General features: G+C 39.3%; 1 protein-coding gene and 1 long non-coding RNA gene across 3 annotated transcripts in view; one reads left to right on the top strand and one right to left on the bottom strand.

The window, feature by feature from the left end:
• Positions 1-9,012, bottom strand: part of CENPE (centromere protein E) — an 85,000-nt gene extending 75,988 nt beyond the window's left edge. The window contains exons 1-8 of the mRNA XM_070506510.1: positions 8,913-9,012; positions 7,639-7,730; positions 5,523-5,612; positions 5,284-5,402; positions 4,254-4,373; positions 3,737-3,818; positions 3,501-3,568; positions 3,358-3,423 (exon numbers count right to left, since the gene is read on the bottom strand). Of these exons, the coding sequence (XP_070362611.1) occupies positions 3,358-3,423; positions 3,501-3,568; positions 3,737-3,818; positions 4,254-4,373; positions 5,284-5,402; positions 5,523-5,612; positions 7,639-7,730; positions 8,913-8,968 (693 nt within the window). The 5' untranslated portion in view covers positions 8,969-9,012. The remainder of the gene's footprint in view (positions 1-3,357; positions 3,424-3,500; positions 3,569-3,736; positions 3,819-4,253; positions 4,374-5,283; positions 5,403-5,522; positions 5,613-7,638; positions 7,731-8,912) is intronic.
• An 85-nt stretch (positions 9,013-9,097) lies between these two features.
• Positions 9,098-18,733, top strand: LOC139044930 (uncharacterized). Of its 2 annotated transcripts, none has more exons than XR_011502420.1 (4): positions 9,098-9,424; positions 12,196-12,281; positions 12,986-13,128; positions 16,875-17,096. It is a non-coding gene; the product is annotated as an uncharacterized lncRNA (long non-coding RNA). The 2 variants fall into 2 exon arrangements; XR_011502421.1 differs by having other exon boundaries at positions 9,107-9,260; positions 16,875-18,733.
• Positions 18,734-23,117: the final 4,384 nt, after the last annotated feature.

The raw sequence follows: 23,117 nt of genomic DNA, 5'->3' as shown, positions 1-23,117 counted from the left end.
GCAAAAATTCTAAACAAAATTTTGGCAACCCGAATTCAGCAATTCATCAAAAGGATCATACATCATGATCAGGTGGGATTCATACCAGGGACACAGGGATGGTTCAACATCCGCAAATCAATCAACGTGATACACCACATCAACAAACTGAGGAATAAAAACCACATGATCATCTCAATAGATGCAGAGAAGGCATTTGACAAGATCCAACAGCCATTTATGATAAAAACTCTGAACAAAATGGGCATAGAAGGGAACTATCTCAACATAATAAAGGCCATATATGACAAACCCACAGCCAACATCATACTCAATGGGCAAAAACTGAGCACCATCCCCATGAAAACAGGACGAGACATGTATCATCACTTATTTAACACAGTACTGTACACACTTATTTAACACAGTACTGGAAGTCCTGGCCAGAGCAATCAGGCAAGACAAAGGAATAAAAGGAATCCAAATAGGGAGGGAAGAAGTGAAACTCTCGCTGTTTGCAGATGACATGATCTTATATATAGAAAACCCCAAAGAATCCATTGGAAAACTCTTAGAAGTAATCAACAACTACAGCAAAGTTGCAGGGTATAAAACCAATTTGCATAAATCAGTAGCATTTCCATATTCTAACAACGAACTAACAGAAAAAGAACTCAAGAACACAATACCATTCACAAAAGCAACAAAAAGAATAAAATACCTTAGGGTAAATTTAACTAAGGAAGTGAAGGACCTATATAATGAAAATTACAAGGCCTTTTTGAGAGAATTGGATGATGACATAAGGAGATGGAAAGACATTCCATGTACATGGATTGGAAGAATAAACATAGTTAGAATGTCCGTTCTACCTAAAGCAATCTACAGATTCAACACCATCCCAATCAGAATCCCAATGACATTCTTTACAGAATTAGAACAAAGAATCCTAAAATTTATATGGGGCAACAAAAGACCCCAAATTGCTCAAGCAATCCTGAGAAAAAAGAACAAAACGGGAGGCATTACAATCCCTGACTTCAAAACTTACCACAAAGCTACAGTAATCAAAACAGCATGGTACTGGTACAAAAACAGGTGCACAGATCAATGGAACAGAATTGAAAGCCCAGAAATAAAACCATACACCTATGGACAGCTTATCTTCGACAAAGGAGCAGAGTGCATACAATGGAGAAAAGAAAGTCTTTTCAACAAATGGTGCTGGGAAAACTGGAAAGCCATATGTAGAAGAATGAAAATTGACCATTCTTTTTCACCATTCACCAAAATAAACTCAAAATGGATCAAAGACCTAAAGGTGACACCTGAAACCAGAAGGCTTCTGGAAGAAAACGTAGGCAGTACGCTCTTTGACATCAGTATTAAAACGATCTTTTCGGACACCATGTCTACTCAGAGAAGGGAAACAATAGAAAGAATAAACAAATGGGACTTCATTAGACTAAAGAGCTTCTTCAAGGCAAATGAAAACAGGATTGAAACAAAAAAACAACCCACTAACTGGGAAAAAATATTTGCAAGTCATATACCTGACAAAGGCTTAATATCCATAATATATAAAGAACTCTCACAACTCAACAACAAAAAATCAAACAACCCGATCAAAAAATGGGCTGGAGACATGAACAGACATTTCTCCAAAGAAGATATACGGATGGCCAATAGGCACATGAAAAGATGCTCATCATCACTGATCATCAGGGAAATGCAAATCAAAACTACACTAAGATATCACCTTACACCCATTAGAATGACAAAAATATCTAAATCTAATATTAACAAATGTTGGAGAGGTTGTGGAGAGAATGGAACCCTCATACACTGCTGGTGGGAATGCAAACTAGTGCAGCCACTATGGAAAACAGTATGGAGATTCCTCAAAAAATTAAAAATAGAACTACCATACGATCCAGCCATTCCACTACTGGATATCTATCCAAAGAGCTTGAAGTCAGCAATTCCAAAAGTCCTATGCACCCCAATGTTCACTGCAGCATTATTTACAATAGCCAAGATATGGAAGCAACCTAAGTGCCCATCAACAGATGAATGGATAAAGAAGATGTGGTATATATATATACAATGGAATACTACTCAGATGCAAAACAGAACAAAATCATCCCATTTGCAACAACATGGATGGACCTTGATGGAATTATGTTAAGTGAAATAAGCCAGTTAGAGAAGGATAATCTCTGATTCACTCCACTCACATGAGGAATTTAAAAATGTAGACAAAGAGACCAGATTAGTGGCCACCAGGGGAAAGGTGGGGTGGGGGGTGGGCACAAAGGGTGAAGTGGTGCACCTACAACACGAATGACAAACAGTAATGTACAACTGAAATTTCACAAGATTGTAACCTATCATTAACTCAATAAAAAATAAATAAATAAATAAATAAATTCAACCCACCATTTGGGAGAAAAATTGCAATTAAGGGGGAACAAAAAGTCCCAGTATCTACGGACTGTTAAAATTAAATGATAAGAAAGACCACAATGGTTTCTCCTGTTGCAATAAATTCTTCAGATCTGTCGAATGCCGCAAACCCCCTCAATTCATTTTAATTTGCTTTCACTGACACGCATGTCCAACAGAACAGTAAGAAAAAAGAAAAAGAAAGAAAGAAACTACCTTGGGGGAAAAATAAAGTTTATTGGAAGAAACACTCCATTTGAAAACAAAAAGAAACTCTGGGTGAATCAGCATATGATCCAACACAACTTGGAGGATGCATGGGAAGGCCTGTGCTGTAAACCAAAGAGAGTGCCATCTACAGAATGCATACTTTGAATACATCGTCAACAGTGGCAACATTTCCATCGGTTAAATAAATGTAATTTTTTTTCATTAAAAAAATAAAAACCATAAAACATTGTGCTCATAATATAAAACGTATTTTTTTATTGTACTTAAGAACGAACTTGAATATGTGATTTATTTTTTAACCATCCCATCTAGGTTTCTGTTGATCTCACAAGTCTCAATTCTACTGGCTGAGACTAAGTTAAAAAAAAAATCACCAAATTCCAAGATTACTTTAAGTTTTAAATGTAGATTGGAAAAAAAAACCCAAATCCTCTTTCGTTACTGGTTAGGAAAGGCCTCAACTCCTGCAACCATTACATCTAAATTTTAGGAGATGGCAGCCATAACATAACAGGAAGAAAGACCCCCGAATTTTTCCTATATTTTAACTAGTAATCTCATGCTACCGATAAGAATAAACTACCAATTTATAGATGTTTTTCCCTATTTAGTTAACAGTTCTTATGAAACCAAACATCCAGCAGCTGAATTAAATTTTGCTTTGGCCCATAGAGTACATTAGCAGGGTTTACCAATACTCACCAAATGGGACACCTTGACAGATCCTTCACAATTAGAGGGTTCACCTTTCTCTCTACTTTCCAAAATCTAGACAGAAAAGGCAACTTGTAGAAAAATTAGTGTCTTCTTAATTGGAAAGATCAAGTAGAGAGAGAATTACCCACCATCCTAAAAATGGTATGAGAACGACTGCTCCTTTGATTCATCTTTGTGATTCCATAGTGTCTGTTCTCTGTAAAAATGAGTCATATTTCAGCGGCATATATTAAAATCCAAAGAAAAACATTAACTTTTACTGTAGCTTAAAAGTGAAAAGTGTGATTTGAAGCCTAAATACATTCAAGTGAATAGTTTTTGCTATTCTACAAGTGTTTTGAGGAAATACAGCATAAAGTCTTACTTTCTCCCTTTGTGATCCACTTCAAAGCCATTTCTGGTGTATAAACAACTTCTTCTGTGAGATCAGCCACATATACATTCCTCTGAAACAAGGTTAATGATGGGAAGAGTAGAGAAATAGAAGTCACTTAAAAGTGTGCATCTCAAGAGAAGGTGCAAACTATTACAGAATTAATTTGTAGAAGTTAAAAGTAGAAAATGGAGAATATTACTCTGTATAAAAATAAGAAGTAAATCTATGATATTTACAATTTATATCCTATACCAAAGCACACCAAATTCTAACCTGATACTTCCATCTTGTTCTTTTGAGGCCCTTACACAAAAATATTACAACTGTCAATATTTCAAAATGATACACATCACTTAAAAGATGATCTCATAAACATTTAAGAAAGAAAACAAAAAACAAATCACAGAAACAGGAGACATTTTAAAAAATAATGGAAAGTAAAGGTTAATGTTCATGAACTATAATCCCAATAAGTAACTGTATTGTTTGAGCCACTGTTACTCACATTGAAGTCTTCCCGAATTATCAAAGGCTTCATTTTTTGAGTGTCACAGAGTAAGTCTGTAATGGTTTCATTGTATATCTCCATGTAGGACACACGTAAGAGAAATTCCCTATCAGGAAACTAGGGGAAAACATATGTAAAAACATCAGAGATCACCCAGTTATGAAAACCTAATACTGAATGTTGATGTGCTCATAATAAACATTAAAATATTCTTTGAGAAGTTATCTTTGTAAAACAAACAAACAAAATCCTATGGTTCTATATTGACAAAAGTAAACACAAAAATATAAAAGCATTGGGGCTGGCCCCGTGGCTGAGTGGTTAAGTTCGCGTGCTCCGCTGCAGGCGGCCCAGTGTTTCGTTAGTTCGAATCCTGGGCGCGGACATGGCACTGCTCATCAGACCACGCTGAGGCAGCATCCCACATGCCACAACTAGAAGAACCCACAACGAAGAATACACAACTATGTACCGGGGGGCTTTGGGGAGAAAAAGGAAAAAATAAAATCTTTAAAAAAAAAAAAAAGAAATATAAAAGCATTGTTTCAGAAATAATGAAAAGTATGGCATCATAAAATTCGAAGAAGAGGGTGCCCAGTCCAACTCTCTAAGCTTAAAATAAAACCCTACAAACAGATGTTCAAATAAGAACATTAAAAATCATTAAAACAGTAAGGAAAAAACAAATTGAAAACCCGCCTTAACTGATTAGGTTGCCTATCCTGCTCTTCTCACCACATCTACCCTCTCCTGCTCCTGAAGGATCACGGACAGCTCCTCAAAGGCAGGGTTAAGATTTCTTGTTCCTCAATGCCTGCTTTGTGACAGGAGCAGCACTGCTTCAGGATTCAAGGGAAAGAATGAAAGGACTCTAAGCTCTAAAGCAAGGCTGTGGGGAAAGCAAATGTACGCTATGCCTTTCTTCCTTCCCCGTGGATAATCGAAAGAGAACTGTAAACCTGCTTCCTTCCACCATGACAAGAGGTGACTGCTTTTACCCGTATGTACCGGAAATTTGGCTATTTACCTTCTTAATTTTTTGGAAAATGTCATGAATTGCCCTGGGTATTACTCCCAAATAATCTTTTGAACCCATCATGGTATATGTTTTTCCTGAAGCAGTCTGCCCATAGGCAAATACAGTACCTGGGGACACAAAAACACACACACACAAAGATTGAAAAAGCATCGAGAGTATGTAAAACTATCAATACTGTTGAACACACACCCAAGACTAAATAAAACGTTTCTGCAGTGGATACAAACCATTGTAGCCTTGTATGGCAGAATCTATGATTGGTATTGCGATTTCCTCATACACATTTTTAGTAGATTCATCACTGTCAAAGACACGATCTAAAAAAAAAACCACACAAGTTAAACTAAACAAATCAACTGTGTTTTCACTTTGAATTAGTAGCTGCCCAAAGAAATAAAATTGTCAGGATATGGTATGATAAAATATTTAACTCACAATATTTTCTTCAACTTATTGGTCCTCTGAAAATACACTTCTCTATAAAGTAAAATGTGCTGGTTCTCACACAAAAAAACACAAGTCAGCTATCTTATGTGCTTTCAAGAGGCAGTGAGGCATAGTGGCTGAACCTGGGGATCTGGAATCAGACTGCCTGCAAATCCTGGTTCTGTCACTTACAAGCTATGTGACCTCGGGCAACGTGGATGATGTCTCTGTGCCTCACTTCCCTAACCTGTAAAGTGAATATATATTATCTTCCTTAGAGAATTACTGTGAACATATGGTTAATACTTAGGAAATGCAAACTATTACTATTCTTTGAGAAATTTTAGTGTTTATAACATATCTAGCAAGAAGGCCTGGCTCAAACTAAACCAAGAAACACAGACAATTGGAAGAAAAGCACCGAGCCAAGCTGAAGTGTTACAGAGAACAGCTGGTTGGCTGGCTGCTGAGAGCTGGGGTTAGGTAGCATTTGCCATGATGAATCCACCAGTCCAGGATGTGGTCTCTCGTTTGTTGGTGCATCAAAAATGGACCACTCTCTCAGTGGTGGGCTCACATTAGAAAGCCCCCAAGAAATGGATTTGTCAGTCAGGAGGGAAATGTATCAACTGTCTTGAGAAATTCAGTGCTCACACGGCTTGCACCATGACCAACATCTGCACTTGCAGGTAGAACCCTATGGAAAACCAAAGTGCCATCTGAATGCTGCCAGGGGTCAGGAGTTCAGGGCAAGGAGAGATGGCAGGATGATTCAAATCTTAATACCAGCTGCTTCAGACAGGTAGGTGAGTCCAAACCCCTTGTGAGCATACACAGCTACTGAGAACCTGCAGCACTTGAGTCAGAATGCCTGTGTATCCCTTGTTCTTGGTTTTATCATCTCGGGAACATACTGTTCTACCTTTTAAAAATTTATGTTGATACTATCAAATAGTCCTTTACCAGGAATCATTTTCTATTCTATACATCTTTACTCTAAAGGCTTAGATATTGGCTTTCTAGCATAACACTAAGTCAACAACCTAATCACTCTCACTCCTAAGGTTGTTGAGGGGACCTTACTGTGCTTTGTGGTGCCTACGTGGCAGCATGGCAGTGTGGCTGGAACACAGATCTGACTCCTCCATTTGCTGGCTGTGTGATTTGCGTTTCAGTTCCTCATTAAAATGGGAAGGTACCTATCACATGGGCTTGTTAGGAGGATTAAATGAGTTAATATATATGAGGTGCTTAGAACAGTGTCCGGCACATGGTCAGCACTATACAGAATGTGCTAAATCAATACACAAATCAGCCTGGCCAACCTTGAGGGCCTCCAAGTCCTTTTGCCCTAGCTAGCTCTCGCTCATCCTACAGGTGCCGGGTACCTAAGCTAGTTAGATCCCCTGCTAGAAACTCCCACAAAGCCATGTCATCATAAGTGTAATTAGTAGTCTAAAGTCTTTCTTCCCACCATATGACAAGCTCCACAAAAGGGGCAGTAGGTACCCGCTGTATTCTAGCCAAGAAGGAATATCTTCACTATTTATTCTTTAAAGAGTTTTCTTGAAAATAATTGTGGAAAGAATATACCTAACTGAAAGATCTTAAAGATGACTTGACATTAAGCAACATATTTTGGGCTTACGGAGTCTTAGGCCACAAATACACTAATGAATAAGAGGAAAAATGTTAGTTTCAGTCATAAGGCATTATGACTATAACTGTGTTTTAAACATCAATTCATTATCTTACTTATCATAAAGGATGGATGAGCAATTTTTCAAATCTTCCACTGAAGCAGTTTACAGACGGCTTAGTCTTATCTTTAATGTCAAATCCAGTATTCTGGATAAGCCTTTTGTACTCTTAAAAGGAAGGATAATATGTTTACTTTTGATGCTATTATAAGCTTACCAAAATTGAAGGATTTACTTCCATCAACTTGATAAATAGCATTATTGTCAGTTTTCCAGTAAACTTGCGTATCTTCTCCAAGAGCTTCTTCTCTAAAAGAATAAAAACAGTGCATTTTATAACTAGTTTTGAAGTCTGTTATATGAAAGATAATTTAAAAGATTTCGTCTTCTGAAGAATATTTTAAAGGATGGTAATGACCTATACTATAATTGGGAGAAATGTGGAAAGTCCACCTTTAAGGGGTCACCACTTTTCAATGGGGCTTCCCTGACCTCCTGCCCTCTCACCGGAGCGTCCCTGGGAAGGTCTTCACGCCCTTCCCCCACCCAGCACTGTATGCTGAAAAGATACATTCAAACGCAACTCCGATTATCCTTCTTGCTTAACATCTTTCAAAACCATCCGAAATCCTCAACACACGGCACGTGAGACTTCGATCATGTTTATTTCTCTCTTCAACCTTTGCTTCCTCTGACTTCCTATATACACCCTAACTCAAGACAAATCAACTATCTGAAGGTTCCCCCAAGAGAAGAGATTTAATCCCTCTGTGCCTGGAATACCCCGACTTCCGTTTCCATCAAGTAACGTAACTATTCTTTCTCCCTGAAAAGTGTCAGGACTTTCCTGACACCAGCCCTGCCCGTCTCCCACGCCGTCATCTCGCTGTGGGGCTAATGACCCCTCCGGCACACTCCCCACCTGCCCGTCACAGCACCTGTCACAGTGTCGTGATGGTTTTGTTCCGGAGCTGTCTTCTAACGCATTAGATAATGAGCTCCTAGACAAGAGGGAAGTCCTCGTCTTGATATTCCCCTTTATTTAACACAGTAACATTTAACACATATTTCTCAAATGCAAAAATGTGTTAGTATTCTGAGGGAGGGGCAGAGACTAGAGAAGCAAACAGACATCATTTCTTGCCCTTCCTGCTCTCTCTATAGGGTTCATGACCTCTGTGTCTCCTCCTCTAGAATGTAAGATCCACGGGGCAACGACGGTAGTGTCTACACTGTACCAAAAGGAAAGAATTCCAAATGGGCGAATATCAGGCTCGCAGCGTCCTGAACGCTGAGCCAGCCGCCGCCGGAGCGAAGCCTGGGCGCAGCGAGCAGCCTGGGCCTCGCGCCCCGGGACACCGGGCGGCCGGGCCAGCGGCCAGCGCGCAGGGAGCCGGCTGCGCAGCGTCGAGAGAAGCCCCGGCCGGCCCGTCTCTCGCCCGGGCCGGGACCGCGCACCAAGGGCGAGCGGCCGAGCTGCCGACGGCCTACCTGCTGTTGAGCGGCCGCAGGCGCACGCACACGGCCACCGCCGCCTCCTCCGCCATCCCGCCGAGCGCCGGCCGGCTCGCCGCCCGCGCCGCCTTAAATTTCAAAATTTCCGCGACGCCGCGTCTGATTGGGCGGCGGCCCCGTGGCGTCACGCGTCGTCCCCTGCGTCCCCGGACGCTCGCCGCGGGGGAGGCGCGTTTCCAGCGTCTGGAGCAGAGGCGGCCACGGGGCGCGGAGGGCGGCTGTCCTGGCGGCAGCGGAGACGATGGCCGTCTGCTGGAAGCCTCTGGAGGGCGGGCAGCCGGTTAGAACGCCGTCCTTCGCCCACCCTTGAAGACTTCGCAATCGGTGGGAAAACACGGCAGAGAAATTTTTTTCCACAATCAAAAGAGAATTACCACCTTTAAACAGTCATACTTTTTCCTGTTTTAATCTAAAAACCCTTAAAACGACAAGAGTTGAAAGTTACTACCCAGCCCAGAAACAAAAGAATCTTGTGCTCCTTAGAAACTGTGAGTTTTAGGTTTTTCCTCTTTCTTTTTGTTTGAACTCCTGTTCCCATTGGCTGTAAGTTCCTAAAAGGTTGACTTAGGAAAAGAATTATTGAAGAGTGGAAAAACTCACTTAGTAATGAGCTCAAACTTTTATTAGCGAAAGTGGAAAAGTGATTCTGAATTCTTTCCCAGAAATAGTGCTTGGTTTTCCTTTGTTTTAAATATGTATCCCAGTAAAGTATTAACATTTTCTTTAGGCAATTTCATTTCCTTTCAGTCCTTTTCTTAGTTGATTTAAGAAGCATCAAGAATTATCTCCTTTCTCTCACCAAAAACATGACCTGCAGTTGCTAATAATTGTTCGTTGTTTAGGAGTAGAAAACACTATTGATTTAATAAAACTATTTTGGAAGGTAATTTGGCAATATCAAAAAATGGAAGGCGCATGTACCCTTTATGCGAGCAATTCTGCTTTTAAGAATGAATACATATATTTGAATGACTGTGCAAGGACATGTATATCAGGCTATCAGTTGCGGCATTGTTGACAGTAGCAAATGACTGAAAACACATTAAATGCCAATAAATATGTTAAGTGGTTGACATTGTCAAGGAAAATAATCCATAATCAATCTATAAATGAAAATTTGGGTGAGTTTATTCTGAGCTTAAATCTGAGGATTATAACCCAGGGCCTTTCTTCCCAAAGGAAGAAAGGGCACCAAAGAAGTGGGGTGCACAGAGTGGTTATATACCCCCAGAGAGGATGTTTCACATAGGATTGAAATGTCCCTTTTACAGTAGTCGCGAGACTGCTCTGTCCGCACAGCGATTGATGGAAACAGCAGGTAGGTCTGCTGTCTCAGTGAACGCAGCAGGGTGGCAGTCTGTTGTCTCCAGCTGAGTGGTCACAGGTGAGCTGGGTGGTCCAAGGTGAGTGCAGCAATCAGTTCCTAGCCTAAGGAAAGATGCTTATCCCTAAGGAAATGCCAATGTGGGGGGAAGTTGCACCTTTATCTCAAGGGCCTTTGTTCTTGCCACAGGAAATGTCTAAGCAGATATGCAATGTGTGCTCAACAGCCACAGTCAGGCCCTTTTGGAAAAAACAAGGTCAGGCCGAATTAGGTTTATACCAAATGGCTTGCTCATATACTCCAATATATCCTATTGCTTGCCATTTTTATTTGTCAAACACAAGCTGGGAATGTAGTCTCGCTTTCTGGTTGGAAAGAGGAGAGTGGATTTTGGTGGACTGCCATCAGCCTCTGCAACACTCTGACTACCTTAGATTTTCTCTGTAACCTAGGTTGCTTTTCCCTTCCTCTCATACATCTGTATTCTATTTGACACTCATCCATACTCAATTTTAGCAAGTTTCTTTTTTTATGAAGATGTCATAGACTTATTGAAGCTGAAAGGAACCTTAGAAATATTCTCATACAATTTTCTCATTTTGTGGATGGGACAATGGTGAATTACAAGATAAATGATTTTCTAGTGTGGCATAGCTTATAAATGGTGGAGTTGGACTGACCCAAGCCAGTACAGTTTCCATCTGCCACTGAACTCCTGTGTAACCATGACTAAAAGGAAAGGGACACTATGTCTGTAATCATTGCAGATAATTGTTGCAAGATTAAAGACTTGTGCTTTTGAAATTAAACACTGTTTATCTATTAAACAAAAATTACTCCTGTTGAAGGGGATGGAATGATATAAATATACATTGCAATTAATTTTATATGAAATTCATAAAGTAAGTGAGCACAGGTAAGTATTTCAAATTCATGTATATTTGTAATATCAGGAGCTCTCTGACCCCTAAAATTTGCACCATAATCAAGAAATGCCAAACACTATGTGAGGCCATGCCTCCCTCTGGAAGGACCACAGTGCCCTCTGCAGCTTTAGCAGAAATGAATACAGTTTGGGGGAAAAAATAAGGAGAACACCAACATGCAAGTATGTGCAATTAACATGCCTCAGAAATTCACTTTACCTTCTTGAATTGAATGAAGATATTTATGTAAAGATCATATTTTAAGCAAAGTATACTACAGCATGTATAGCAGGTACCTATTTATATAAAAAGATATGCAATACAGAAAAAGATACATATAGGTCCATATCTACAGATTAATTTGAGGGTAACACTCTAGGAAATGGCACAGTTGCCTTTGGCGAGACAAACTGGCACTCAGGGATCAGATGTGGGAATATTTACTTTTCACTGTGCTTCTTCTTGTACTACTTAAATTTTTTATCATATGCGTGTATTAATCTTTCAGGCAAGAAAAAAGTTAATCAACAAAAATTTTAATTACCACTTAGAGCAATAGCTTGCATCCAAATTTCAAGCCTCCCTCTCCAGAAGTTCCATAACTGAAGTTCTTTAATCTGTTCAAAACAAGACAACAGGCCCAAAATGGAGTCACTTATACTAAGCCCCACGTCATCAAACCAAGACTTAACTTAATTACAGGTTCGGCTTTCCCAGAGAAGGAACTTTACACCAGTCAACCAGGAATCACCCCACCAGCACTAGTTAGGTAATCTGCCTGATAGGCCCCTTCCATCCTCTAAAGGAAAGTGACTTTTCAATAACTAATTTGCTTGCCTAGTATAACTTCCTTGTCCCCACTCCCTTCAGCCTATAAAGGTTTTTCATCTTGTACAGCCCCTCGGGGCTCCTTTCTACGTGCTACATTGGATGCTGCCCAATTCAAATTGATTTTTGCTCAAATAAACTCTTAAAATTTTTAAGTATCCCTAAGTTTGTCTTTTAACAGTTCTGTACCTGTTGACAGTCCTGGTGTTAAATGAGGGAACTGAGGGAGACCCTGAAGGTGCCTGCCCCCGAGAAATGAGCAACCAGGTGGGTGTGTGTGGAGCCCCTTGAGCTCACTGCTTTCTCGCTGCCTCTGGAGGTGGTTGTTAAGTCCTTCTGGGATCCTAGCTCTGCAGCTCTTGCATTATGAGTTTTCAAACTTTATTTGAACATTTCTTTTTCCAGACTGGGTCTGGAAACTGACGGGAGTCAGATTGGGTCCGACTTACAAGCTGGGCGGTACAGGGGCGGGGGAGGGGGTGGCTGGCCCTGTTGTCCAGTGGTTGGGTTCACGCCTCCGCTTTGGCAGCCCAGGGTTTCTCGGTTCTGATCCTGGGCACGGCGGTGGCACTGCTGGTAGGGCCATGCTGAGGCGGCGTCCCACATGCCACAGCTGGAGGGACCTGCAGCTGAAGGTATACAAGTATGTACCGGGGGGCTTTGGGAAGAAAAAGGGAAAATAAAATCTAAAAAAAAAAAAACCTGGGCTGGGTCTGGGTCTGGACTGGACGTGACTTAAGCTGGACTGGGTCCAGTGTGAGGCCTTGAGTGGATAAAATTTTCTTTCAAGGATGGGCAAGTAAGTTAACCTTACCAAAGACAGTCTTGAATTATAGTGGCCATGGTGGAGAACTTTTAACCTAGCTAAGATTATCCATTTAGAAGATGCCCTGGTGAAAAAGGGGTCTCAGACAAACACAAAACACGAAGAGGGAAAATTATTTTTCCTCCTCTACTGTGTCTGGTACCAGGATGAGGCCTGCTGGGACACCCCACTCGCTCCAGAGCCTGCAGACAGGATCCAGGAAAACTGGTAGAAGCTGCCAAAGGGTGAGAATTCTTACCAAAGTCACCCTCCAGATCTCTATCTGTGGTGCCTGGTTGAGAGAGGAAGGTAAAATTTCACATTATTCCTTCTATTCCAAACTCAGATTGGCAGGACAAAACATTTGTAAGAATTAGATCTTGACTGAAAGTATGAATCTGCTTTCAGGTACCCATTGGTTGTTGATCCTTTCCCTCCTAGGGATAACTATTGCCTTATTGTTTGTCTCCTTTAGTGGCCAGAGAAATTGGCCTGGCAATCATCGGGTTGTGGACCCCTACAATAAGGCAAGACAGAAATGTAGGTTGCACTCCATCTGCAGCTAGATATGGCTGGATAGAAATATGGGTTGCACCCCATCTGCAGCTAGATATGGCTGGACAGAAATGTGGGTTGCACCCCATCTGCAGCTGGACATGGCTGGACAGAAATGTGGGTTGCACTCCACTTGCAGCTGGGATTCTACCCACTGTTGCCAGCTCTCAGGGGAATTATTTCTTTCTTGCTTTGATTATCTTGGAGAGTGGCTCTGGATCCTGAGAAGGTAGTATCTTTTTTTCCTCTTTGAGGACACCTCTTGTGTCCATGGAGTTGTTCAGTACTGCCAGGAATATTCACTATTTGCCCTGGCTGAAATCTGACAAGATATTCAAAAGGATTTTTTTAAGTATCTCTATGGTCAAAAGTTGGCCCAATAAGAAGCTGATATTTAGAGCCTGATAGAAAACAATTTTTTTAGGCCTTCTCCCCTAAGCTAGAATGAAACTATATACCCAGAGGGAAAGAAGAACATTCTGAAATCTTTGTGGAAGAATTTACTAAAATATTCCAAAGACACACAGCTCTAACTCTAGAACATAGGGATCTTTTGTTTTCCATCTTAGTTGATGATCTTCTCCCTGATATAAAGAAGCAAACTGAGGATAATGTGCTTGGTAGATGGGGTCCCTCCTTGATATTAATCTGGTTGCAATCCCATTCTCTGAGAAATTAAAAACAACCATACTTGTCTTACAAATTGAGTCTTTACAAGAACAGAAATGTGGATCTAGAAACAATTCAAAGCCCATCTCTCTTTTTTACCAATCCAAAACCTCCGATATTCATCTCAGAAGGCTTGCAGATATTCTAAAGGATCTGGGCTTCAGAAACAAAAGTCCTTCTAAGTGGAACTTGTATTCTTTCTCTGTGCCTTTTGAAATGTAAATATTCTACCTGGTCTTCTCTAGGAACCAAGGTCATTCATATCAGAAGAAAGAAAAAGAAAAGGCAATTTTGAAAACTAGGCTTATTGAAAATCTCTTCCACAAATAATAGTAAAAAGCTTTAGCCATCTGAGCAGTTAATTTACTCCCTCTGCCAGAAACACAACTTGGATGAAACTGATTTTTTTATAAACTAGTGAGTCTTGCATTACCATACCTGTCTCTCAGCTAAAATTTTAAAATAAAAGCTAGGAGATCTTTGTTTGATCTGTTTGCATGTTTATGTTTGTCTATGTATGTATGTTATAAATCTGTATTTTTTCTACCTCCAGATGGTATTAATGAGGGTTTTAGGCTGGTTAATTTTAAAACTGAAGATGAGAAGCAGGCTCCGAGGAGCAGGAGAGGAGTTTGCTTGCCCTTTGTTGGGAAACATTTACATTTGTAAGGGAAACCTCCATCTGTAAAGATGCCTCCTCTCTGTGTCAGGAAGAAGGCAGGATGGCCTTATCTCTGGGAACTCTTAATGGGGAAGGCAAGGACTTAAGTTGGTTACTGTTTGGCAACCTCATGTAACTGATTTAGGGTGGTGGCTTCTGGCCTTTACTGAATCCGATTTGATTCTTATCTAAAAGTTGTGGGACCACCCAATGGCCAGACCCCACCTGCACTGATAACATTTTAACTTTTTTACATGTTCTTTCCTTTGTCTTGTAAAGAGATGGCTCACATACCTATGCCTTAAATTTAGCCTTACTCTCCACCCATGTTTGTAGCAGAAGTGGCAGCAGCAGCTCCTCTTGCCCATGGGTCCTGTCCCCACACAGCAGCTCTGACTGCCCATGGATCCTGTCCCCATGCTATTCCACACTATTCTCTAAATAAAAGAACACTACTGCCAGACCTTGAGAATCCAAGAAATCTTTCTTTCGACTCCTCGGCTCACCAACCCCGCATCGGTATTGCCAAAATTAATTTGTAAAGAGCTCTATTTAGTTGGCTTAAAGGCAAACAAGAGTTTATATAAATCAAGTGTACTCTCAAAAATATACAAACTAACCCAAATGTTTTTCAATTTCATGTGATCTAGAATAATCTTCAGTAAATAAAAGCTAGTTTAAGTTTTTTGGTTTAATTAAAACAGGCATGTCTTGAGAGTTATCAGCATTAAATATAAAACTTTTATTCTACCTAGGTTTAGCAAAAGTCAAATAAGCTCATGTTCTCTCTGTTACAGAATTTGTCAGCAAGAAAGATAACTTAAGATGATGATTAGCTGTGTAATATCTTGTGAAGTTTTAATGACTAATCTAAGCATAATTTTTAGGAAGCAAATGAATTAAATAAATGTAATAAGATAAAAGTTTATAAGTGAACTTTTCAACAATAATTATTCTTTATAGTATATCTATTTAAAAATAGTTTCCAAAATCTTTTTTGGTAACTTGAAACCTTAAAGTTATACTGAAATATGTTAAATAATGGGTATTAATTGAACGTCTAGATCATTTCCAAATGAAATAAAATACTGAAACATTAATTACTGAACATAGGTTTATCCACTTTTGGCTTCCTTTTACAAAGTAACTAAAGATATTGTGGTCTATTAGCAAGGAATGTGTCACAATGTTTTGTGCCACATTGAAAAATTCATTGTGAGGAAGATAAACTTCCAGAAATTATGAAATGTGTTTACAAATTTGCCAACTCACAGAATGCTTGTGTAATAGTCCACAATTGCTTACTTCTTAGTTATCACTAGGAATAAAGGATTCTAAGGGCTAAGAATTCTAATAAATACATTTAATTAAAACTATTTAGAAATAACAAGAGTGGAAGAAAACAATGCATATGAAAAGTAGGTAAGGAAAGCAAAATGACTGATTGTTCCAGAACGAGAAAGAGGAAACAGCATAGGATAAAATCTGAATGGATATCAAAAGCTATAGGTTTGTAGAAAAAGGAATCTTGGGAAAGAAATTTTATGTGTTCGGCATGGATTTATTTAAGTTTTTTAACAATGAATTTTAATATCAAAAGTGCACTGGTGCAAAACTAGAATTTGGTTTCACTCTGTTAAGAGAACAAAGTTTTCTTAGACTATGGTCTGCCCTTGATAAGAGGTTGTGAAAGTTTTTGTTTTTTGGGGTTTTTTTGTTTGTTTGTTTGTTTTACCTTTTGGTTAAATCTAACTGGAAAGCTTGAAAGCAAAGATTTTGTGTCTTACCAAAATGATTTACTGTGCTTCACATTGTCTTTATTAGGTTTTTGATTACTTAAGAAAACCCAATCTTCTCAATATTAAAAAAGCTAAGTTTTGTTTACAACTATGTAACCTTCTGTATTAGACTTTAAATTTTTCTATTGTCACTTTGGTTAAATGGATAATGAAGTGTTATTTCATAATGGTTTGTGATCCCAAGTCAATGGTTCAAACTTTTAGATGTTTTGACAACTTCCCCAAATCAGACTCTAAGTGGAATCTTTTTGAATGCAACATAACTTTAAAATTTCTCAGATGGCCCCTGGAAAAATCTCAAAAGATTTGTCTTTCACTTTGTAAAAGAGAGATATTAAACTAATAGGCTTATTTGGTATGTTAAATTACAGCAGAAGAGGGGCTGGCCCCGTGGCCGAGTGGTTAAGTTCGCGCGCTCTGCTGCAGGCAGCCCAGTGTTTCGTTGGTTCGAATCCTGGGCGCGGACATGGCACTGCTCATCAGACCACGCTGAGGCAGCGTCCCACATGCCACAACTAGAAGAACCCACAACGAAGAATATACAACTATGTACCGGGGGGCTTTGGGGAGAAAAAGGAAATAATAAAATCTTTAAAAAAAAAAAATTACAGCAGAAGCATTGTCAAATAACTGATGATAAACACTCTTAGATTATATTCGTATGACACATGTTATTAATATGTGTTCTAGAAGCCATATGAAATTCCTAAAAATCTGATATGTCCTGGTATAATGTTATCAGTTGTAATTCCACTAATTGTCTTAAAATGTCGTAGGTCACAGACATAACAAAATTTCCTTGTCAATTCCATTATAATGAACTCTGATCAGATCTTTAACCATGGGGATTTTTAAGTCTTTTGTCATTTCCAAACAGATATTATTTTACTCTAATGCTTTTGCAAAAGGAAGATTCATGGAAAGGACCCTACCAAGTACTCTTGGACCATGACTCCGCTGCCAAATTACAAAGTGTCAAAACTTGGGTGCACATTTCACAACCGAAGAAAGCTCCACCTGACATCTGGTCCTGTGCAAATGCTGGAGACATCGAAATCAAATTAAGTAGGAAGAGCAGTGGCCAACATCGAGGTAGATGCTTCCTCCCAAGATGTCAGATCGAGAACGTCTCTTTCCAGTCCTCCTCCCCTCTCTGGCCTTCCTTTTCCTAATTTTTACACCATGAATGTCTTTATTTTTGTTGTTGCGGTTGTTCACGTTTTGTCTTGCTCTGGCCTGGAAAAATAATATCATTGTTCACACATCTCAGGCCACTGCAGAGGAGGGTACTCCCACCTCAACATGGCTGTTGGATTTGCCACAGTGGTGTTGACCCTGCCCTCACAAACTTCTCCCTGATTTCCAATGCCTCCATTTCTCAGGACAATCTGACTCCTTTCTCTATCATGCCAGACTCTCCAAACCTGGGGGTCCATTTCCCCGCTTCTGGTTAACAGCTCCAAACCCAGGGGACCTTGCTTCTAGGCTCTGTACAAAGAAAGGGACACAAGATAAAGGCAACCAGAATAAAACCACCCATGCAGTCTACAGTCCCTTAAGTTTTACTCACCTCCATGGCTGTCAACTTTCTAGTCCTGAGCCACAGACAAAAATTGGAATTGCCAGGAGGCATCCATGATTTAAAAAGTTCACTTCCTTCAGCAGATCTCTACTCCCCTGGCTAGGAGTAAGTGCAAATGAGGCTATGTTCAGGAAGCTCTCCTTAACTCTTGAAGATATTGCAATCCAGTCTAAATTAGATGATGCTTGATTCAAATCAATTTTTGCTCAAATAAACTAAAAAATGTTAATATGCCTCAGTTTATCTTTTAACAAATATCTTTGCCTTCCCTGACCACTCAATTTAAATTAAAGTATAGCTTCCTGAACTCTGTATTATCTCATTAGATACAGCATAGTATCTTCGCAATTTAGCTATGAAAAATTTGTCTATATTAGCCCACAGCTGATTAACCAAAACAAAACAAACGACACAGAAACAAACTCTTAGAAGCAGACAACAGATTAGTGATTATCAGAGGGGAAGGATGTGGGGGCAAAATGGGCAAAGGGGGTCAATTATATGGTGATGAATGGAAACTACACTTTTGGTGGTGAGCACGCTGTAGTATATACAGATGTGAAATTATTATGTTGTACACCTGAAACCTATACAATGTTATAAACCAATGTTATCGCAATAAAAAAGAATAAAAGTGGTGAGAGTGGGCATCCTTGTCTTGTTCCTTTTCTTAAAAGGATATCTTTCAGTTTTCACCATTGGGTATGATGTTAGCTGTGGGTTTGTCATATATGGTCTTTATTATGTTGAGGTACTTCCTTCTGTACCCATTTTATTCAGAATTTTTTTTATCATAAATGGATGCTGAATCTTGTCAAATGTTTTCTCTGCATCTGTTGAGATGATCAAGGACTTTTATCCCTTAATTTATTAATGTGGTCTTTCATGTTGATTGATCTGCAGATTTTGAACCATCCCTGCATTCCTGGAATAAATCCCACTTGATTGAGCTGTATGATCCTTTTAATGTATTGTTGTATTCAGTTTGCTAATATTTTGGTAAGAATTTTTGCATGTATGTTCATCAGAGATACTGGCCTGTAATATTCTTTTTTGGTGGTGTCCCTGTCTGGTTTTGGTTTCAGGGTAATGTTGGCCTTTAAAATGAGTTAGGAAGCATTCCCTCCTCCTCAATTTTTTGGAAGAGTTTGAGAAGGATAAGCATTAAATCTTCCATGAATGTTTGGTAGAATTTACCAGTGAAGCCATCTGGTCCTGGACTTTTATTTTTTGTGAAGTTTTTCATTACCGTTTCAGTTTCCTTACTGGTGTTCTGTTTATTCAGATTTTCTATTTTTTTCATAGTTCAGTCACAGAAGGTTGTATGGTCTAAGAATTTATCCATTTCTTCTAGATTTTCTAATTTGTTGGTGTATAGCCGTTTGTAGTAGTCTCTTATGATCACTTCTATTTCTGTGGTATCAGTTACGGCTTCTCTTATTTCTGTTTTTATGTATTTGAGTCTTCTTTTCTTCTTAGTGAGTCTAGCTAAAAGTTTGTCAGTTTAGTTTATATTTTCAGAGAACCAACTCTTAATTTCACTGATTTTTTTAGTCTCTATTTCGTTTATTTCCCCTGTGATTGTTATTATTTCCTTCCTTCTGCTGATTTTGGACTTGACTTGTTCTTCTTTTTCTACTTCCTTTAGGTGTAAGGTTAGACTGTTTATTTGAGATTTTTCTTGTTTCTTGAGGTAGGTCCCTTTTTGCTGTAACCTACCCTCTTAGTACTGCTTTTGCTGCATCCCATAAATTTGGTATGTGTTATTTTCATTTTCACTTGTCTCTCTGTATTTTTTTATTTCTCCTTTGATTTCATCATTGACCTAATAGTTGTTCAGTAGGATGTTTGGTCTCCACATTTTTGTGATTTTTTTCAGTTTTCTTCTTGTAGTTGATTTCTAGTTTCATACTGTTGTGGTCAGAAAAACTGTGGCTTGGTATTATTTCAATCTTTTAAAATTTATTGAGACTTGTTTTGTCTCCCAACATATGTTTTATCCTTGAGAATTTTCCATGTGCACTTGAGAAGGATGCATATTCTGTTCCTTTTGGATGCAATGTTCTGTATATATTTATTAAGTCTATCTGGTCCAATGTGTCATTTAAGGCCAATGTTTCCTTGTTGACTCGCTACCTGGATGACCTATCCATTGATGCTAGTGGGGTATTAAAGAACCCTACTATTATATTGCTTTCAATTTGTCCCTTTAGTTCTGTCAATAGTTGTTTTATATATTTTGGTGCTCTCCCATTGAGTGCATAAATATTAATTAACGTTATATCTTCTTGAAGGAGTCTCCTTTATCACTATGTAATGTCCATCTTTGTCTCTTGTTACCTTTTTTAGCTTCAAGTCTATTTTGTCTGAAATAAGTATGGCTACACCTGCTTTCTTTTGGTTGCAATTTGCTTGGAGTATCTTCTTCCATTCCTTCATTTTGAGTTTATGCTTGTCTTTAGAGCTGAGATGGGTCTCCTGGAGGCAGCATATTGTTGGGTCTTGTTTTTTAATCCATCTAGCCACTCTTTGCCTTTTGATTGTGAATTCAATCTATTTACATTTAGGGTGATTATTGTTATATGAGGACTTACTACTGCTATTTTATCTTTTGTGCTCTGGTTGTTCTATATTTCCATTGTTTCTTTTCCCTTATGTTTCTGCTTGCCATTTTAGTTTGGTGGTTTTTTTGTGATGTGTTTCTCAGTTTCTCCTTTTGTTTGTATTTGTGTGTCTGCTCTAGATTTTTGTTTTGTGGTTACCATGAGGTTGTATACAATGTCTCAGAGATAAAATAGTCTTTTATCTGTTGATAACATCATATCTTGATTTGCCTATACAGGTTTTCCTCCTCCCCTTTTATGTTTTTGTTGTCTCAAATTATCTCTTTTTATGTTGTGAGTTCATTACCATATTGAAGTAGCTTTAGTTATTTTTAATGGTTTTTTCTCCTTTAACTTTTATGCTACAATTAAGTGTTTAACACCCTATTCTGTAATAGCTTTGAAATTACCTGGTTCTCTCTATTTATCACCTTACTCAAAGTTTTACCTTTGCCTTTTCATTTCTGGTAGTAAAGCTCCTTTCAACAGTTCTTGTAAGGCAGGTCTAGTGGTGGTGAACTCTTTCAGCTTTCATTTGTCTGGGAAAGTCTTTATTTCTTCTTTATACCTGAAGGATAATTTTTCTGGATAGAGTATTCTTAGCTGACAGTTTTTATCTTTCAATATTTTGAATATATTGTTCCACTCTTTCTTGGCCTGTAGAGTTTCTGCTGAGAAATCTGATAGCCTAATGGGGGTTCCTCTGTAGGTTACTGTCTTTTCCTTGGCTGTCTTTAAAATTCTTTCTTTGTCCCTGTCTTTTGATAGTTTTAATATAACATGTCTTGGAGACAGTCCTTTTGTGTTGAGATATTTAAGTGTTCTATTAGCTTCACATACTTATATATCCAGTTCTTTCCCTAGGTTTGGGAAGTTCTCAGCTATTACTTCTTTTTTTTTTTCAAAGGTTTTACTTTTTTTCCTTTTTCTCTCCAAAGCCACGTGGTACATAGTTGTGTATTTCTAGTTGTAGGTCCTTCCAGCTGTGGCATGTGGGATGTCGCCCCAGCGTGGCTCAATGAGTGGCACAATGTCCGTGCCCAGGATCCGAACCAGCGAAACCCCAGGTTGCTGAAGCAGAGTGCGTGAACACAACCACTCAGCCATGGGGCTGGCCCTTCAGCTATTATTTCTTTAAGTAGGCTTTCTGCTCCCTTCTCCCTCTCTTCTCCTTCTGGGATACCCCTTATCCTTATGTTGCTTTTTCTAATAGAGTTGGATATTTCTCATAGAATTTCTTCACTTTTAAAAAATCTTAGTTCTCTCTCCTCTTCTACCTGCATCATTTCTAAGTTCTATTTTCAACGTCTCTAATTTTCCCTTCCACATGGTCTGCTCTATTTCCAGTGTTGTCTACTGTCTTTTTCATCTCATTTTTTGAGTTCTTCCACTCCAGAATTTCTGCTTGGTTCTTTTTTAGAATTTCATTCTCTTTGATGAAGTACTCCTTCTGTTTATTAATTTTATTTCTGAGTTCATTGAACTGTCTTTCTGAGTTTTCTTCTAGTTCATTGAGTTTCTTTATGACAGCTATTCAGAATTCTCTGTTGGTTAAATTACAATCTTCCATAACTTCAAGTTTGCTTTCTGGAGAATTGTCATTTTCTTTTTGTAATAACATGTCACCATAATTTTTCATGGTGCTTGAGGAGTTTTTCCTCTGCTGGTGCATTTGTAATAGTGAGTATCTTGCTTATTCAGGTAATGCTTTGTTCACTTTGATTCTGAGCTGCTTCTGGTTGTATTTGAGAACCGGTACTTTCACCCTCCACTGCCTCTGTTAGCAGTGTCCTTGGTGCCCTTGTTGTGCTGCTTGTGCCTCCGATGTTGCTGGTGGCTTGCTGCTGCTGGTGTCTTAGCAGTAGCAGGCATCACCACCAAGGTCCCCAGGCTGGCGTGTCCCTCTGCTGCTTCCAGTGTTACCTGGTTTGTGGGTTTTCCCCTGCAATGGGGGCAGGGAGAGAATGAGGCAGGAGCTGGGGACATGGGCACTTCTGCCACATCTGAAGTTGTTGGGTCCAGAGGTGCTACTGCCACAGGTGAGGGGCCAGGGTTCAGGCACTGCTCTAGCTGGAGGGGACTGGAGTCACAGGCTCCACTGCCATTTCTACCTGGCTCTTTGCAGATTCATGTGCCACTGTGACTAGGGGGGCTGGAGTCACTCGTGCTGCCTCTACTGCTGTTCCTGGGTTTTCTAGGGGTGCTGGCACCACCACTACTGGGGGTTCTGGGTTTGCAGGCATCATCGCCACTTCAAGTGGGCTGGGGTCACAGGTGCCACCACCAAGGGTAGGTCTATTTTCTAACTCAGTCCTCCTTTCCAAAGGAAACTAGGTGTATTCTATGTATCTTTCCAGAAATTACATCAATACAAATTTATTGAGTGATTGAATAAGCAAAATTTTTAATTGAATGTTTACCATACCCCA

Source organism: Equus asinus, chromosome 3, assembly GCF_041296235.1.
Source record: "Equus asinus isolate D_3611 breed Donkey chromosome 3, EquAss-T2T_v2, whole genome shotgun sequence".
Taxonomy (NCBI): domain Eukaryota; kingdom Metazoa; phylum Chordata; class Mammalia; order Perissodactyla; family Equidae; genus Equus; species Equus asinus.
This window is presented reverse-complemented; position numbering and strand designations above follow the sequence as displayed.